The following is a 20502-nucleotide window of genomic DNA, read 5'->3' on the forward strand; positions in this document are numbered from 1 at the left end:
CAGAAATAGCATTTCTGTAACTCAAAATTGTTACCGGAGGCATTTAGCAGAATCTTGCTTGAAAAATATAATGATTTTTCATCTTTATTCTCCCCCCTTCAAAAGGTTTCACTGCCCCTGATGTTTAACGTTATGCAAAGGCGTGTTTCTGCCAATGAATATCGCCTTATGGTTATGCTTCTGCAAATAGCCTGCTGTGAGCTGATAAAGGGATTAATGCAGCCAAAATTCTTAATCTGTGAAATTACAAATTAAATTCTCATATTAAAAATACCACCCTGAGGTATTTTTTGTGGTTTTAATTCCCCTCTGGTGTTCTGCATACATTGTGCTTGTTAATGACGGGGACAAGGCTGTCTCCGTTGGCAGCCTGCTGCCGAGTGATAATGTGGAGGCATTTACTTACTGATAGAAACTGGATTTAACCACTGGCTGATAAACTAAGTGGCAAGTGGGTAATAAGTCCATATTAACAAAAAAGTACTACTACAGAATTCAGAATTCATAGACCATCAAAATCCCGGCTTAAACTCAATCATTAAGTCAGATGGGATTGAGATGTCACCAAGGAGGACTGCTATCAAGTTACAAGTTATACTAAAGGGGAAAACAAATCATGTGTTCAAATTCGATGAGCCAGAAACTCATTAGTTTGTTTTCAGTATGGGAAGATGTGTCACCAATTGATTATTTTTCTACAGGGATTTCATCTTTAATTTTTTTTTTTTTTTAATGGGGATAGCAGTAGTAATGATCAATGGGTAGACTATTGGAAAGTAAGTAGGGAATATCAGATAATATGGACTCAGAATATATAAACTACTGAAGAAGATTAGTACAGGGTAGTAGTGGGTTAATACATCTAGAATCACTTTAGAGTTAAAAAAAGAAGGTAATTAGAATTCATTGTGAGATAGAAAAGATTCAGGGTAGGAACACCCTTGAGTTGTTACCTGGGATTTAGTTGCCAAATAAAAGGTTACTGTTGTCAAGGAGATTCCAGTGCTTATCAATGGGGGAAGTCTAAAGTCTAAGAGAATAAAGACATAACTTTTATGTATGGTGCGTGTGTGCATGCTAAGTTGCTTCAGGCATGTCTGACTCTTTGTGACTCTATGGACCATAGCCCCACCAGGCTCAGCTGTCCATGGGATTCTCCAGGCAAGAATACTGGAGTGGGTTGCCATGCCCTCCTCCAGGGGATCTTCCCAATTTAGGGATCATCGAACCTGCCTCTCTTCCATCTTCTGCACTGGCAGGCAGGTTCTTTACCACCAGTGCAACCTGGGAGGCCGATGTCCATGGTAAGTGATGTATATTCAAGGATTAATAATGATATTATAGATATCCATCCATACATGCAGTATATGAATTTTTAAGGGAATAAGAAAAGAGTATGAGAAGAAGTATCTCTCACTGGCATTTGGAAAGAATGTATCACCATTGAACAAAAGTGTTCTTACTGCAACAGTATTTTTCAAAATTTCACAAGAATTTTGTTTCACACTTTGGAAGAAAGATGAGATCCTCCCAGTCATAAATCCTCCCCCAAATATTTAAAATGTAATTGGAAAAGGCTGTGTAAATATGAACACTTGTAAAAACAAAACAAAAACCCACCCAGGAATGTGTTTTGTTTTAAAAGACCCAGAGAAGAACTCTGTATGAATACCAAGAGCATTTGTAGTTAAAATGAATTACATGTCTTCAGTTCTTACATGTCAATTCAGTGTATTAGCCAATTGCCAACTCTGTTCGTCAGCTCACTACATAGCAGCCCTTTTTAAGGTTATTGTTACAACCAAGATAGTCTCTGAGAATCAAACAGAAATGAATCATTTCTACTCCGTGTTCTGCAGCCAGTTAAAAAGTACTGTACGCATAAAGTACTAAATATGTAAATCATATTTTCCTTCTCCTTTATGACTGCTCAGATCATTTTTTTGGACACACACATAATCAAATACAAAGACATGCAGCTGCTGACTGCAGAGCAGAGATAGCAAAATAAGGAATCCATTTTCTTCCTGTGTCTGGTAAGCTCACAATTGAATGGCAGGATTCTACTAAATATATATGCACACTACCTCCCTTCCCCCATTCCATCTCTCTCTCTTTGTATACACATACACACGTTACGTACATATACATGTAATGCATATATTAACATAAACACACATAATATTACAGAAGCACAAACATGTGAACCCCTCTACATGTATGTTACACATGGATGCTAAAATCATGCCCCGGCTTCAATTAGATGTTTCAAACTTGTCATACTCACTATCAGTCAGTTCCCATAGCCGTGGGGGTAGGTCACTAAAATACTCGTGGCTCAAGGCAGCCTGAGCTGATAGTCTGTTCTTTGGGGAACACTGGAGGAGCTTGGAGGCCAGATCTTCTGCATGATTCACATAGCTGAGCCTGAAAACACAAGCAAAAAAGGGAGAAATCAGAACAAATAGAAAGTTCAAGTAAGACATGCTGTGGTTTAGTTGCTAAGTCGTGTCTGACTCTTTGGACCCCATGGACTGCAGCACACCAGGCTTCCCTGTTCTTCACTATCTCCTGGAGTTTGCTCACACTTATGTCCATTGAGTCAGAGATGCCATGCAACCATCTCATCCTCTGTCTTCTGCTTCTCCTCCTGCCCTCAATCTTTCCCAGCATGAGGGTCTTTTCCAGCGAGTCGACTCTTGGCATCAGGTCGCCAAAGTATTGGAATTTCAGCTTTAGCATCAGTCCTTCCAATGAATATTCAGGGTTGATTTCCTTTAAGATTGAGACATTAGGCTCACCTAATTTTTCTGGGCCTATTTATTCCCGGACAAGAAAACAAGTTAAATTGGCCTTTGAAAGAAGCAGCCTTCACAGTAGTTCTTGAAGTATCTGTTACTCTAAACCAGGTTTCACTCTTAGTATCCTCATTGATCTAACATATTTCTATATGAGCCGAGGGTTGATGTTTTCAATATAGAATTAGGTCCCAAGGTAGAAAATTTCAGAACATAATTTATCAAATAGTAGCCAGAATTTGCTCAGAGAGTATATGTACTGCATACACATCTGGATATATTTACAAGGAAATTAATATAAAATAAGCAGGAGAATTAAAATAAATCTTCTATTAAATTCTCTAGTTACTAAAGTTACTTTTCCTTGAAGAATTTACATTTTCTTACATTGAATGAAAAATTATTGGAATAAATGCCCTTTCAAATATTAACAATTGTAATATTAATGTGCAGGTTAACAAAGGGGATGAGCTTAAACCATATGGGACTGAATCAATTCAAGTTGACCTTTAAAACAACAGTAGATAGAAAATATGTTTCAAGATCACCAAAAAAACAGAAGAGTAAAATTTTCCATGTGGTACAACTTTCAAATGAGTAGCAGACCACACTGTCCAGCCCAGTCTTATTTTTCATGGAATCTCTTTTTCACCTCTAAGAGCAATCAAACCCAGAGAGTTAACCTAAAGATGATGGTTAAACTCTTCCTAAGAGTGACTACTACTTACGAGTAGTTGAACATGTGTCAAGCACATTCTTACGCACTTTTCACAAACTCTCATATTTACTATTTGGCAAGATAACTCTGTTTCCATCTTAACATCAGGGGGAGCTAAGTGAAAGTCAGAGAAGGTAATAAGTTGCCCAATTAGCAGGTTGAAAGGATTCCAATCCATCTAGAAACAGTTGACTCTAAAGTGGTTTGTATGTACCAAAACTCTCAGAAAGTTTCAAAAGGCTTTTACCCACAGATTCCAGAGTTTGTGCAGTAAGATGCAGTTAAGTCAGTGGCTCTGAGACAGCCAAAAGAATGTGAAGAAAAGCTGCATCTGCTAGTGGGTATTCTTTCAAAAGCCCTGACACTACAAAAAATTCAATTAACCAATAAACACTTTTCCTCAATGATCAAAAATTCTCTCCCTCCCCCTCCTCAAGCATCTCTTAAGGGCTGATTTAAAATTATTAATGGTGTGTGTGAGGGGAGGATGGGTTAGGGGTGAGGAAGAGGAAAAGAGCTCATGAATTTGGGAAGAGAAAGAGAAAAGGAGGAGAGCAAAGAAAAATATTACAGTATCCAAAGATCCAGTCTAAGAGACCTTCTTTCTAAATCTTTGTAGGTACAGGTCTCACTGATGGGGGTTCAGTGTTTGGCTACTGCAAGGGATGTTTTTAAAAAACTGATCAGCGTATTGGTTTTAAATTTCTACCTGGCAAAGAGAAACCTGTCTAAAGGAAAAGGAGGTGTTCTTAAAATTCTCTGTGCTTTTTCTCTTTCTTTTAATAGGGTCCAGGACCATCCAAGTCATTCTTTCCTCTTACTAAGACTATTTCGCTAGTAAAAAATTTTCATTAACATCTTGCTAAACATCAAATGCAAACTTTGAGATAGGTAGACTTCATGATAAAAACTTCAATTATATTGAATGTATAGTTTATGTGTAATCACGGTGAATAACATATTGGTATCAATTTTATACAGTTTTGATAAAACACAACATCAGAGCCAGACTGAGAGTAGATATGAGTTTTAGGCCTGACTCTGTTACAAGAAAGATGAACTACATTACATCTGCAGTCCTTCCAGCTTCAACAGGCCATGAATCATCCTTGCAGTGTGGTTTCACTATTTTGAAGAATGGTAAGTATCTAGATTTAATGTAAATGCATAAATAATATTTAAGCATGATAAATTGATAATATTTATGATAAATATCTAGATTTAATGTATACACATCTGAATATAGGGAATTAATCAAGAAGACATTTCCCTTTCTCCAAATAGACCAAACTTGTTAATAAAGTCAATAAAACAATAAAATGCTTATTTGTGCTATTCAGTTTATGCACAAACATTTGAATTATCATATAAAATTTTAATTTGGAGAGTTTGCTATCTTGTATTTCAGGAACCACATTTTGGGCTTGCATGGTGTCTCAGTGGTAAAGAATCCTCCTGCCAACACAGGAGACATGGGTTGGATCCCTGGACCAGGAAGACTTCACATGCCACAGAGCAGCTCAGCCGGTGTGCCACAACTCCCGAGACTGCCCTAGAGCCCAGAAGCTGCAACTACGGAGCCCACGAGCCACAGCTACTGAAAGCCACGTGCCCAGGAGTGGGTGCTCTGCACAGGAGACGCCACCGCAATGAAAGGCCCAGGCCCCCAACTGTGAGCCACCCCTGCTCGCTGCAGCTAGAGAAAAGCCTGACCCAGCACAGCCAGAAACAAACAAATGACCATGTCCACTCCAGCTCTCCACACGGACTTGCCACCTCACAGTCTTCATCATTACCAGAACCTCTTTTTGAGTCCATTTAAATAGTCTGAGATATGATACTTCTGGGATGTCTTATTTGGAAGTTTTATCCCAAGCAATTAGTTAACTTTATCAGGATGTTAGAATGACTGTGGTTGTTTTCGGTCACCCACTGTGATGGAAGCCAAATTTTGTTTTATATATGGTAAAGTTAGGTAATTAAAAGCTTAGCTCTCTAGCACTGTTATCTCTTCCTGGTATATTCAGTTTTTAATCCTTCTATGATGACCTTGTTTATCTTTAATAAAATTTTCTGAACTAACATTTTTTTTTTTCTCATTAATGTAATGACCTCAGCTTTTTTGTTTGTTTAGTATTTGCCTGGTATACCTTTTGTCATCCTCTTTTATTTCACACCAGTAATTTTAAGGTGTCTCTCATAAACATTTCATAATCCCTGTCTTCTAAGGAGAAAATTTAGTCCATTTATATGTCATGATTACTTTACTGATATATTTGGAATTACTGCTACCATTTTAATCTTGCATCCTATTTTGTCCTGCTTTTATCTTTTCCCTCTTTCCCTATCTTTTTTGGATTGAGTTTTAAAATTCAACATTTTCCATCTTCTATTTTAGAAGTTATACATTCCATTTCCATGGGTTTACTTATTACTCTTTCCTTTACTTTTTTCATTTCAATATATTTATTTCAATGTTTAGAGTCGAGCAGTAAGTTTCATAATTTGTACTGCGACAAAGTATTTTTCCAAAGAACTATAATCATACAACCCAGAGAGTATATATATGATTGAACTAACATCCATATATAGCACCATTTCACCAATTACATAATCAGACAAAATATCAAGTGTACAAATATTACGTTATACACCTCAACAGGAATATAAAATGTTAGACGTCTGCTCAATTTGTCAACAGAAACAAATTTCTCCTTTTGTAAGAAAGACAGAAAGAAGCAAAAAAATTTACACTCTCTAGCAACAATTGTAGGTGAACAATTTCCAATAAATACTGGAAAAAATTAAAGGATTTTCAGAAATTTTGATTTAGAATTATTTTAGCTAAAACAACGGATCATGTCTACCTTTAAAAAAATATTGGCTAAACTAATGGGCATATTCTATATGCTCTACATGAGACACACACAGTGTTTTGCCAAAAATACTTAACAGCTCACTCCCAGTCTGTTTTCAGGCCTCTTTTAAGTTGCACCTCGAAGTGTAAACATTAAATTAATTTTAAGACATTTTTGTCTAGAGACATTAAAATATGTACTTCTGTACAATGTGGACTTTACGTGAACTTTACAACCAGAGATTTGTGATTTTAAAAATGGAGCTTTTCATAACCACATGAAATGAAATTTATAGAAAGACATTAAAACCCTGATGATGGGAAAGATTGAAGGCAAAAGAAGGGGGCAGACAGAAGATGAGATGGTTAGACAGCATTACGGACTCAAAGGACATGAATTTGGGCACACTCCTGGATTTAGTAAAGGACAGGGGAGCCTGGCATGCTCCTGGCATGGGGTCGCTGAGTCAGACAGGACTTAGCAACTGGACAACAACAACAAATTAAAAAATCAACATAAAATTTGATCAAAGGCCAACAAAATCTGTGGTTATACAAATCTTATGTATACTGTTTTAAATATGGCAGATACAGACATAAAAGAGCAGGCAAGTAGCCATACAGGCCCTCCTATCAATGTCTGAAATGACCGAAGGGATAAACCACAGAGGACAGTTCCTGGGATTTTAATTCTGCACAATATTAAAAACATACAAGTATCGTGCTGGATATTTCAGCACCTAGTCTCTCTAAAATTCTTATGTATTGATAAGATTCTGGAATGGGAATAGATTTGAAGACTTATAACCCAATACTGCATGGTTTCGGGAAGGTCAATTGATCAAAATGATAAGCATGCTTTAAATGCTGAACAGCAATATTTTTTTGCTAAGTTTCCAAACAGGCTGACTGTAATCCAAACACAGAGGCTGCAATTCTGCTAAGCTTGAGGCCTGATAAAAATGCTTATCAGCGCTCGTATGAAAGCTTCATTAGACTTATCATTCACCACACCTATATGTTGGCTAACACATACAATAAATTGCATCCAGTCCAAAGTTCCAGTTCCAAGGAAATTAAGACATAGAAGAGTCTAGCCTTACTGACTACAACAGTAGGGTCTAAGACTGCTAGTATCCATGAAGTGCAGCTGGATTTTAGAACAATGCTTCCCCATATACAAAAGGTGCTTGTTTTAAAAAATCTTGGTTCCACTTTTTTTCAGAAATTGTACTGCATCTTCATATTTCACTCTGCTTTCAATTAATGGGGCTTCCCTGGTGGCTCAGACAGTAAAGAATCTGCCTGCAATGTGGGAGAGCTGGGTTTGATGCCTGGATTGGGAAGATCCGCTGGAGGAGGGCATGGCAACCCACTCCAATATTCTTGTCTTGGAAGTCCCATGGACAGAGGACCTGGTGGGCTACAGTCCATGGAGCTGCAAAGAGTCGGACATGACTGAGCAGCTAATACACTTTCAATTTATGCTAAGACAACAAACATTAGAGTTCTGCCCAGACCTGTAACACGCTGATAATTCTTTAGGAAACTTCCTTCTTTTTGGCCACACCGCACAGCGTGTGGGATCTTATTTCCCTGACCGAGGACTGAACCCTTGCATCCTGCATTGGAAGCACAGAGTCTTAACCACTGGACTGCCAGGAAGTCCCAGGAAACTTCATTTTAGAAGACATAATAAGTCATCCACAGTCCAGCTAGATGGCAGTGCATCACCATTCTTCAGCCAACCAAAAACCTGATGACTTTTCTCTACAAGAGCAGTATTGTAAGCTGCTTCACATATTCTTACTGTGTGCTAACACCACACTTTTTAAGTTCCTCTATGCATTTGTTCCTCTACGCATTGAAAGAGATGGGAATACCAGACTACCTGACCTGCCTCTTGAGAAACCTGTATGCAGGTCAGGAAGTAACAGTTAGAACTGGACATGGAACAACAGACTGGTTCCAAATAGGAAAAGGAGTACGTCAAGGCTGTATATTGTCACCCTGCTTATTTAACTTCTATGCAGAGTACATCATGAGAAACGCTGGACTGGAAGAAACACAAGCTGGAATCAAGACTGCCGGGAGAAATATCAATAACCTCAGATATGCAGATGACACCACCCTTATGGCAGAAAGTGAGGAAGAACTAAAAAGCCTCTTGATGAAAGTGAAAGAGGAGAGTGAAAAAGTTGGCTTAAAGCTCAACATTCAGAAAATGAAGATCATGGCATCTGGTCCCATCACTTCATGGGAAATAGATGCGGAAACAGTGGAAACAGTGTCAGACTTTATTTTTTTGGGTTCCAAAATCACTGCAGATGTTGATTGCAGCCAAGAAATTAAAAGATGCCTACTCTTGGAAGGAAAGTTATGACCGACCTAGATAGCATATTAAAAAGCAAAGACACTACTTTGCCAACAAAGGTCAGTCTAGTCAATGCTATAGTTTTTCCAGTAGTCAGGTATAGATGTGAGAGTTGGACTATGAAGAAAGCTGAGCACCGAAGAATTGATGCTTTTGAACTGTGGTGTTGGAGAAGACTCTTGAGAGTCCCTTGGACTGCAAGGAGATCCAACCAGTCCATCCTAAAGGAGATCAGTCCCAGGTGTTCATCGGAAGGAATGATGCTAAAGCTGAAACTCCAGTACTTTGGCCACCTCATGCGAAGAGTTGACTCACTGGAAAAGACCCTGATGCTAGGAAGGATTGGGGACAGGAGGAGAAGGGGACGACAGAGGATGAGATGGCTGGATGGCATCACCGACTCGATGGACATGAGTTTGGGTAAACTCCGGGAGTTGGTGATGGACAGGGAGGCCTGGCGTGCTGTGGTTCATGGGGTTGCAGAGAGTCGGACACGACTGAACGACTGAACTGAACTGAACTGATGCATTTGTTAAAGTCACACTAGTTGGACTGTTCTGTGTATGACTTCACAAGAGGTGGTCTCTTCATTTGAGCCACATTAATTTAGGTTAAAAAAATACTCAATGGGATTATATGAAAATAAAAATTTTCATCACATAAGTGATGCAAAGGATGGTGTAAGGAAATGAATGTCTACTTCAATACACTAAATTTGAAATTCTCAGTGTTTTGCGTATGATGCTAGGAGTAATGGGAAGTGAAATGATCTTCCTGGCAAGCCCTAGCAAATCTGTAATCCAGTAATGAGGCAACAGAAAGGAAGCTCCCCAAGTTTAGCTCACCTATGTCAGAACTCTTTTTTTTTTTAATTTTAAAACAATTTATATATTTATAATTGGAGGATACTTGCTTTACAATGTTGTGTTGGTTTCCGCCTTACATCAACAGGAATCAGCCATAGGTATACGTATGTCTCCTCCCTCTTGAATCTCCCGCCCCATCCCACCCCGCTAGGTCATCCCAGAGCACCAGGCTGAGTTCCCTGTGCTGTACAGCAACTTTCCACTAGCTGTATATATGTGTGCGTGCTAAGTCGCTTCAGTTGTGTCCGACTCTTTGCAACCCTATAGACCACAGCCAGCTAGTCTCCTCTGTCCATGGGATTCTCCAGGCAAGAATCCTGGAGTGGGTTGCCATGCCCTCCTCCAGGGGAGCTTCCCGACTCAGGGATCAAACCTGTGTCTCTTATGTCTACCTGCACTGGCAGGGCAGGAATAGACACTGACATGAGAACAGACTGGTGGTCACAGCGGGGGAGGAGAGGGTGGGACATGCTCTCTCAATTTGTCCCACCCCATCTTGGCGCCGCTGTGACAAGTCCGCTCCCTGAGTCAGTGTCTCTGTTCCTGCCCTGCAAATGGATTCATCAGCACAGTGGTGTCTAGATTCCATATATGTGTGTTAATACACAGTATTTGCTTTTCTCTTTCTTAGGCCAGAGCTCTTGTAACCTGCTCTCCTGGTTTTAAGTCAATCCTCCTGGGTCCTAGTTAAGCCCTCTGATGGATCTTCTTGGTGACACAGTAATGAATTTCTATAGTTCACTTGTCTGTTTAGAGGTCATGCTGTGCTCCTAGCAAGAATCTCCACTGCACTCTGGAAAATAAATATGTGACCAAGAACATCACAGGATTGCCCAATCTACAGCCAGCAGAGTTCTCTTTAGGGTAAGCTGGCTTAGTGTTTTTAATACCATCAAGTGCATCATAAAAGCTTCCACACTATATACCTCCACCCTTAGTTCTCCAAGTGTGTGGGGCTCCTTAACTTTCTAAATACTTGAAGTTCAAAGTGACACCTTCTCTCTACCCTCCTGCCAAATAACAACAACAAAAAATAGAAACACTTGAATATTGATGACACTGGTCCCCTCTTTCATGTTATACTGTCTAATATTTTATTTCTGCTTTCTACACAAGGACACACATTAAACACTGTTTTCTTTATTATTATTAAAGTTTACCTGTGTTTATCATTTATTTAATCAGCTTTCCTTGCACGTTTTAGGCATTCCTTTCCAGATAACTTTTTTGTATCTGAAATACAAACTTTAGAAGTACTATAAAGAAGTGAAGTCGCTCAGTTGTGTCCAACTCTTTGTGACCCCGTGGACTATAGCCCACCAGGCTCCTCCGCCCATGGGATTCTCCAGGCAAGAATACTGGAGTGGGTTGCCATTTCCTTCTCCAGGGAATCTTCCCAACCCAGGGATTGAACCCAGGTCTCCTGCATTGCGGGCAGATGCTTTAACCTCGGACGTTGGTGGCAAATTCTCTGTTTTGTTTTCATACAGGATAATGGTTGCCCAGTGATATAATTCTAGGTTTAAAGCATTTTCCCTTAACTCAGAAGATACCATTAAACAGGCTTCTCTTGATGCCTGTTAGCTCTTCTCTTCATGCTCAGAGTTCTGTAGGTGTGATGTATGGGCTTCTTTTGATTTAACCTGCTTGGTATTCACAGTGTTTCCTGAATTTGAGGTTGCATGTCTTTCATCAATTCTGGAGGAAGATCTCAGTCATTACTTTTCGAATACTGCCTTAGTTCAATTTTTTCTTCCCTCATTTTGTATTAATAACACCAATGTAATGCCATCTTATTAAATTTTCCATGTCTTCAGTTATTCTTTCATATTTTCCATCTGTTAGTCCCTCTGTTCTCCATTCTGGATAATGACTTCAGAGCCATCTTCCAGCTCAACTAACTCTAATCAGGGCCATCTAATATGCTGTTTTCCCTAGTCATTTTGTTCTTATAAATTCTTTAAATCTCTGACAAATTTGCATTTTCAACTTAAATGGTCTCCTGTTCAAGTTTTTAATGTGATCTTTTACTTTTTTGGGCTTCCATGGTGGCTCAGATGGTAAAGAACTGCCATCAGTGCAGGAGACCCAGGTTCGAACCCTGGATTGAGACGATCCCCTGGAGAAGGGAATGGCAACCCACTCCAGTATTCTTGTCTGGAGAATCCCATGGACAGAGAAGCATATTGTAAATACAGTTTTGTTCTGTGATAATTTCTAATATCCGAAGTTCTGGGTGAGGTGGAGGAGTCCAGTTTTGTTGTTTTTGCTACTGAGCGTCACTCACGATGACTTTTTCATGTTTTATAATTCTGGATTTGGGGCTCATGCTTGGCTTTGATAATCCGTGGGGCTCCTGAGGTGTCTGGGTTGAGAATATGTTTCTTTATATGGATTTTCTTATGCTTCTGCCAGGAGCCCTGGAGCTCTCTCAACATCTATGAACTCCAAGTTCTTTCTGCTGGCTTGCAAGACCAAGTGAGTTACATAAACTCAAACCTAAATGTGTAGAGTTCTCAGGGGAGTCTTTTTCATCCCTAGTCAGAGCCATGGCCAACACAAACAACGGTCCTTGCAGTCTCTCTTTGCTCGAAGTAGATTTTTTTTTTTTTTAAGCTAGCCCATTACTGACTGAAGTGCTTTGAAGGCCTTGACTCTCTGTGGGGAATCTCAACTCCTATACCCTTCCAACTTTCTCAGGCCCAAAGTCTTGTTTCCTGACCCCCAGATCGCTCCATGTTCCTGTTTTAGGAACACCTCCAGGGCAGCTCCAACTGTAGCACTTACTTATCACTCTGTGTTTTCCATTCTTGGCCCCTGGAGATTTCACGTAATGTCTTCTTGGTTCAGCTATGGGTACACATTTGAATGGATGTGCTTGTATTTTATCTTGCATTTAGGTGATTTTTAGTGGTAGTAGAACAGACTTTCCTACTCCCAACTCATACTCTATAATCTAAGTAGCTACTATAAAATCATCTACACTTGCAATTTTTAGGCATTTCTCCTTGGAATAATCAAAAATTGGTATTGCTATTTCACCTCTTTTTTTTTTTTAAATTAATTCTTTTAGGTCACCTCTATTAAGCCTTGAAAACTAGCTTAAGTGAAGTTGTTTCAGGCTAATGTTCCTTCTACATGCAGCTTTAAAAAAAAATAATTTTAAAATTTATTTATTGCTGTGCTGGGTCTTTGTTGCTGTGCTGACTTTTCCTCTAGCATGGCGAGCGGGGACTTCTCATTGAGGTGGCCTCTCTTGTTGCCATGCACAGGCTCTAGGGCTCGCAGGCTTCAGTAGTTGTGCCACAGGGGGTCTGTAGCTGTGACTCCCAGGCTCTAGAACACAGGTTTAATAGTTGTGGCACAGAAGCTTAGTTGCTCTGCAGCCCATGAGATCTTCCTGGATCAGGGATCGAACCTGTGTCTCCTGCTTTAGTAGGCAGATTCTTTACCACTGAGCCACTAGGGAAGCCCCCACCACTCAACTTTATAGATGACTCTCAAGCACATTTTCCTAAGTGGAAGAAGCCAAAGGCTACATACAAATGATTTTCTTTAGATGACATTCTGAAAAAGGCAAAATTATAGAAACAGAAAAGTGATCAGAGATTGTCTGAAGCTAAGAAAGGAGCACCAGAGGATTTTTTTCAAATGGCTCTATGTCTTGATCAAGGGGGACAGAGATCAGGCCATCTAGAGATGTGAGAAGGTAGGGTCAGGGGAACCTGTCAAGGAAATTCAGCAAAGAAAACAGTTTGGAGAGATGAAGTGTTACAGGTTTGTTACAAGGAATATTTAGATATCACGGGTAGAGGCTGGCTCCGGTGAGTGACTGACATCGGGACTTCTGTGTCCGAGGGGAGCCCTGATGCCTCTAGGGATGTCCCAGCAAATGGGGAGATTCAACTGCTAATGGTGAGTCTCCCAAGCTATAGAGTTCAGTGCTGGATCCCAGGTCACTGAGTGGGGTTCTGCCTTAGGCTGTTGGAACTACACTTGTCAGCCCACAGGGTGAGCTCAACCGGCTCCAAGTTCCTGGAGGGTCACATAAACCAGGCAGGGTACGTGTGACAGAAACTGTCGTGTTTACTCCTCATTTATTTATTGGTCACACCAGGTGGTATGTGGGATCTGAGCTCTGCAGCCAGGGAGCGAACCCCCGCCCCCTGCAGTGGACGTGCAGAGTCTTACCACTGATCACCAAGGAAGTCCCATATATTCTTTTTTTTTTTTTTAGAGTAAAAGATGTGTTTGTTGTTTGTGGAAACTCTCTGGGAAAAATCTTAAGGAATTTCAAAATTATAAATCTGTGTGACAATGAAGAGAAACAATATCTACTGAATTCAGAGGTTTTTTTTTTTTTTTTTGTGGAGAGAGTCTTACGATTAACTTTCAGACAAATGCTTTTAATATAGTTGAAAATAACAGCATTCTGCTGTTCTAATCATAACAAACTTGCATCCTTCTCCGAGTCCCTATTTATGCAACACACACACACACACTCACACACTTTACCTGAGGTGAAAAAAAATGTGCAATGATATAACATGAATAGCAAAAAAACATGACTAGAAAGCAGGATATTTTCTTTATCCCTTGTGTAGTTTTTTCCACCTCAGAAATGAGGCAGATGGAACAGACGGTCGTTAAGGGCTGCCGGGCTCTCGCATCAGGTGTCCTCTGACCTCGGAAGAACCTGAGTGCAGCCTGGAGGAAGGGAGCATGCGCACAGCTGTACTGGCTGGCCACGGCGCATCCCCAACTTTCTCCTCTGCCATCCGGACAACGGTCCAAGCAGGGCCTCTCACTTCCCTTCACCCAGCCTGTCAACGAACTGCTTTACAAGTTCACCCAGGTTTCTAAGCCATCTTGAAAACAGAGTAAAGCAAATCCAAAGTCTTTTGCCACACTAAAGAAGATGGTTATCACTGGGTAGAGAAAATTGAAAGTACAGGATGGGGACCACCCTGGCGGTCCAGTGGTTAAGACTCCATGCTTCCACGGCAGAGGGCACAGGTTCAGTCCCTGGTAGGGGAACTTAACATCCCACATGCTGCTTGATGCGGTCAAAAAAAACCAAGAAAGTAGAGGATGAAAATAGTGGTGCAAAAAAGAGGAAGAATTGGGTGATGGCAAGGCAAAGAGGACCACTTCTTATATTGCAGAGTTCCTGGTACAGTGTGGGGACACAGCATGTGCTGAACAACTGAGTGTTTCCTTGAGAACTGACTGTATTCATTTTCATATCTACAGAGGTTTTACCTTACCTGAGACACATGAATTTAAAAAATAAACAATCATTTTGGGGCGAAAACATGTTAAGGCCAGGTTCTGGTGCTTATGGAACATCTTCAAAGTATACATGCTTCAGAAATAACTGTTTTTTAAGTGGGAAAGAAATTCATCCTTGTCTTTTTAAAGTTACTTTATAAACTGGGACAGCAAGGGTTTCCATTTGTTTGTTGGTTTTTTTTTTCCACGTTGTGGTTTCAAATGACTCCCTCTAAAACTGATGATTGGCTTGTACAACAACTAAAACAAGTTACATTTTGTTCCTAAGAGCTGACTTCTAAATATCTCTATAAAAATCCTGACTGGGATGTATTAACATTTTTAGCTCATGAAAGCGGGACATAAAGAGTAAAGCTGCAGCAAGTTTAAGTTGCGTATTAAGGTGTTCAGTGGAGATACCTATTTCCATAAAACGGCTTAAAAGGCAATGGAAAAAGAAGAGAAAGTTCTAGAATATTCCTCACTTGCATTCTGTGATGGAAAAGAAGGGTGTACTCTGCGGGCTGATGTCTGAAGCATAAGAGTGTGCTCTGTCTCACAGAGCTGGAGATAGAGTGACCTGGAGGGGATGATCGGGACGGTCCATACTCATGCTTTACTCACGGCCACTCCTGTCACAGAGCAAAGTCAGAGGACCTGGGTCCATGCATTGGGCAGTGTACATCTTATTTCTGTGGCAGTGATGCCAACATGGGCACTGGCCACTGGAATAGAACACAACTGAGCTCTTAAAAATGATTTGTGAAGAAGCCCACCCACCCACAAAGACAAGGCTGACTGTTTCCTCAGCTGTACCGACCAGAACTGTCAGAAACAGCACTTTCTCATCTATATATCAAAAGCCAAATGCTCATTTAATCACCTTCATATCAAAGTTCTGACTTAGAGGGAAGACCGTGGTCATAAAACTTTCACAAAGTGAGTTACTAAAAAGAAAAGCAAACAGGTTTTATTCATTTTGCAAAGAGGGGTTAGTAACTGGTCAAGCAGAAGATGAAGGGAATCCCTGACACTGGAATAAACTCTTGGAAGAAAATAAAGACTCATATAAGGCAAGATTTAGGTCTGGGCTGTGAATCTGAAGTCCAGGTGCTGGATTGTGCAATGAAATTAGAGAGGCCAGACTCTAATCATGAAGACAGAGTTGTTTAACGCTGGGACTTTCTTTGTCAATGCACTGCTGGTTAAAATAATAATAACAATAATAATAATGAGTCCTCCCTTCAAAGATAAACAGATAACATTTTTATATGAGTTTCTATGAATACGTTGAGTTTTGTTGTGCACAGAAAATTGTTCAATTCTCATCCATCTACTCTTGTTAAACTGCTTAATGATACAATCTCCCTGGAAGACCCTCATTCCCATAAGGGTCAGCTTACGTGACTGTTAAAATGCTATAATGATAGTGATATTTACAGAGAGCTCTATGGTCTATGAAGTGCTTTCACACTTACAATTTTATTTGATCCAGATCATCAAAGGCTACACTTATAAGATGGAAAGTGTTGAGATTTCTGACTCTTTAGTGTCCATTATATGTCATGCCAAAGATTTACTGTATATATATATGTGTGTGTGTGTGTGTACGTGAACACATATAAATAATGTATATATACACACACATACACCAAGCTATATGTTACTCAGTTTGTAAAGGGATTATTGGATTAGACTCAGTCATGTCCGACTCTTTGCGACTCCATGGACTGTAGCCCTCCAGGCTCCTCAAAATACTGGAGTGGGTTGCCATTCCCCTCTCCAGGCGATCTTCCTGACCCAGGGTCTCCTGCATTGCAATCAGAGTCTTTACCATCTGAGTCACCAAGGGAAACCCATGTTAATATATATAATGCCAAAAATTTATTGTACATATGTATGTAAGTATATATGAGCTTCCCTAGTGGCTCAGATGGTAAAGAATCTGCCTGCAATGTGGGAGACCTGGGTTCGATCCCTGGGTTGGGAAAATCCCCTGGAGAAGGGAATGGCAACCCACTCTAGTATTCTTGCCTGGAGAATCCCACGGACAGAGGAGCCTGGTGGGCTACAGTCCATGGGGTCGCAAAGAGTTGGACATGACTGAGTGGCTACCCTTTCATCTCATTTTTCTTCATGTGTGTATATATACACATACATATAAATTATATATATATATACATACATACATACGCATACACCAAGCTATACAGTACTCAGTTTGTAAAGGGATTACTGGATTACTTTAAATTTCTTAAGGACACCTTACCTGTTTCTGTATTTCTCTTCCTTTAATTCTGAACTCTATTGCTATAGAGACTATTTTTCCTTTATTCTTGCTAACACTTCTAGTGCCCTTACTAGATACTAAGACAACAGGGAAAGTCCAGCCTTAACATGAACAAGATGAGTAACCCCAAAGCCAGTCATACTAATCTGCACTGCTGGGTCTTTCTTTCAGATCTAACCCTTACTCAACATATAGTCGCCCTCGCAGTAAACTCTATCTGGTGGAAAAATACAGAAAGTGCTGTAGAGCCCTGAGAAGGCTGTGAATGAATCGAGTTTTTGAAAACGCTAGCACTGACCAAGAGTATTACAAACTGCCAAAAAGTGGGCCAGAAAAAGGAAAATGCTAAATTCTTGCTTTGGATTTCAGAGCTTAGCTATTTACCCCCAATTTCTGCTTTGATTTTATTTATTATAATTTTCTACCTTCCCCAGAAAATAAGAGATGTCACTGAATTTAAACGTTTAAGTTCAGTCTGAAATCAAATAGAGTGGTCTGGTTTTAAAAAATTGGTTGTTAGTCACTCAGCGGTGTACGACTCTTTGGGACTCCCATGGACTGCAGACCACCAAGCTCCTCTGTTCAGCGAACTCTCCAGGCAAGAATACTGGAGTGGGTAGCCATTCCCTTCTCCAAGGGATCTTCCTGACCCAGGGATCAAATCCTGGTCTCTCACATTGCAGGCAGATTCTTTACCATCTGAGCCACCAGAGAAGCCCCCAAAACACTGGAATGGGTAGCAATTCCCTTCTCCAGGGGATCTTCCTGACCCAGGGTTAACTTTTGTCTGTAACTATACTAGCCTTTCGGAGAAGGCAATGGCAATCCACTCCAGTGTTCTTGCCTAGAGAATCCCATGGACAGAGAAGCCTGGCGGGCTACAATTCAAGGGGTTGCAAAGAGTTGGACATGACTGAGCAACTGAACTGAACTGAACTACAGAGCTATCGATTTTCATAGTTACATTTCATAAATCTAAGATGCAGATATTATCATTAAATATTCGTGGGGAACAGTTAATATAAGTGAACTCCTTATTATATTCTTTGCAACAAAAGCCCTGTGTATTTACACTTACTTTTACTTTACCACAAATTTAGATCATGCTCCCATGCAACTTGCTCATAGGAAAGGAAGAGCTAACTGGTTGACCACACTGTTTTCTGCAGAGATGCCACTTCCCCAGCACACAGTAGCAGTGACTTTTTTGAGTTGTAAAATTGTGGTTTTTAGGAATTTATATAAAACACTACAACCCCCATGCATCTCACCTCCAATTCTAGTCACTACATAATTTTTAAAAATTTATTGAAGATTTATTACAGCTTGCCAAATACCGACAATTTTCTTATATAGGAATAGCACAAAGCTGTCAGGCATTATAGTTACATTTTAGAAAACATTCCTAGATTTTGCTGAATAGTATTCATAAGACATTATATTTTTGTTTAGTATTTTACTTTAATAATGTGGTGAACAGCAGAAGAGGCACAAAGAGTGACTTTTCAATCTTCTGATTGAAGGACATTGTAGAAAAGGAAGTATCTTCTTTCAGTAAGATAAATGAAGAAAAATATGGAAATAATAATTAGTCCTTGTAATCAGAAGGTTAAAACTTATAGAATATTAAAAAAATTCTAAACTCACCAATAGGTGTAGAATGTCTTCAAAACCCAAAGGATGTGCATTCAACAACAGAATTCATTTCCAGCCTCCCAGTTATTTTGCTTATTGTTCAGTTAGAGTTCATAAACTCTAACCCTTCATAACCACGTGACCTTCCCCCATGCAAAATTCCACTGTTATCTGAAGGCTATCAACAACTCGTAAACTTTCTGACTTGTGCATGCAGAATTAGGATAAAATTACTAGCCCTCTTTACTCCACAGGACTGCTGTAAAGATTGATCTTTTCTTACCCAAACTTGTTGAAATCAAATAAAAGTATCATATTATTTCACCTATTTCACAAGTTTTCCAAACATTTTTAGTAAATCAAGAGTGAAGCAAAGTAAATTGCTAATGAATTTTCTACCCTTGTGATGTTTTTGATATTTATGTTATTGAGAGAATGAAGATTATCCAATTTTCCTGAATTCAAAGTGGTTGATGATAGCACTGTTTCATCCGAAAAAGACAACTCTCATTTTTTTGATGATAGAAGATTGCACCAAGAGATTAAATTCAAATCTTCCTCTATCAAAAAAGAAATCAATCCACATTACAGTTTAGCAATGGCTCATGTTTTCACATTTCAGATGGATCAGTCATAAATATTTAGTCCAATATGAAAACCATTTTCACTCTAAAATACTCCTGCAAAACAGTTTAACTTATTGGTGCATCTATATTAGGGTAAATTGAGTTAATGGAAAATGGTAAATTCACAGCCTTTCATGCCTCTGAAACCCTAGAGAAGCTACAAATCTCATCATCAGAGGCTGGTATTGGAAGCTGATATTTGCTTTGCTAGAATGGAACCCTGTGTCCTTTAACTGTAAACAATGCTAAAAATAGCTCCTGAAAGGTATCATTTTGTGTGATAATATTTCACCAAAAGAGAATAAAAAAATATTCTTTAATCCTGAACAAAACCTCTTCAAAGTTTATGTTCTCAATAAACCTTTCACTGAGAACTGAAAATATAACTTAGTAATGCAATAAATGCCCTAACAAATATATCAGATTTTTCACTTAATGCTTTTTACAGGCTTAAACCAAATGGACTAAAAGGAAATCACCTTTTACAGTCCGATTCCTACAGGAAGAATGCCTTGCTGTTATGCTTTTTAAAGAAGGCATGGTGAATTTATATCAACTTTGGCAAATCTTGGAGGCATGATAAAAGGAAGAAAAATATCAGTGCAGTTAACATTCCACAGAACTCTTTCTTCACATGTTTATTTCCTTAGAGACTGGACATGATCCAAGATAACAAGAAAAATGTAAAAAGGAAAGTTTTTTTTTTTTTTTTTAAGGCAAACATACAGTTTAGCATCCTGTGCTGATATAGAAGAGATAATGTTTCCCTACCCCGTAAAAAAAAAAAAAAAGAGGAATTGTTGCCTTGTAGGTTAAAGATATTAAACGGTTAGGATTGGAGAAAATCACCAAAACCAGTTCTCCATTTAAATTCATATGAAAGAATATTCAGTTAGGTCAGAGCTCATGGGTTATTAAAGTTTGGTTCCAGGCAAATGTTAAATATAATTTTCTGGAGACTCTCGGTTTCTTTATCTTATGACACTGCATCTGGAATTTGAAAATATGATTTCATTATGATGTAAAGAAGTGGTGGCCTGTGTGTTTATATCTAAAACAAGACTTGG

At 39.4% G+C, this 20502-nt stretch overlaps 1 protein-coding gene across 7 annotated transcripts in view; it reads right to left on the reverse strand.

The window, feature by feature from the left end:
- CDK14 (cyclin dependent kinase 14) overlaps positions 1 to 20502 on the reverse strand; it is a 662541-nt gene that overhangs the window by 107919 nt on the left and 534120 nt on the right. For all 7 annotated transcript variants that reach the window (XM_086397990.1, XM_086397994.1, XM_086397995.1 and 4 more), the window contains one exon: positions 2288 to 2427. In XM_086397990.1, the coding sequence (XP_086254116.1) occupies positions 2288 to 2427 (140 nt within the window). The remainder of the gene's footprint in view (positions 1 to 2287; positions 2428 to 20502) is intronic.

This window comes from Bos grunniens, chromosome 4, assembly GCF_055505025.1.
Source record: "Bos grunniens cultivar Pamir isolate PY7600 chromosome 4, Bosgru_T2T1.0, whole genome shotgun sequence".
Taxonomy (NCBI): domain Eukaryota; kingdom Metazoa; phylum Chordata; class Mammalia; order Artiodactyla; family Bovidae; genus Bos; species Bos grunniens.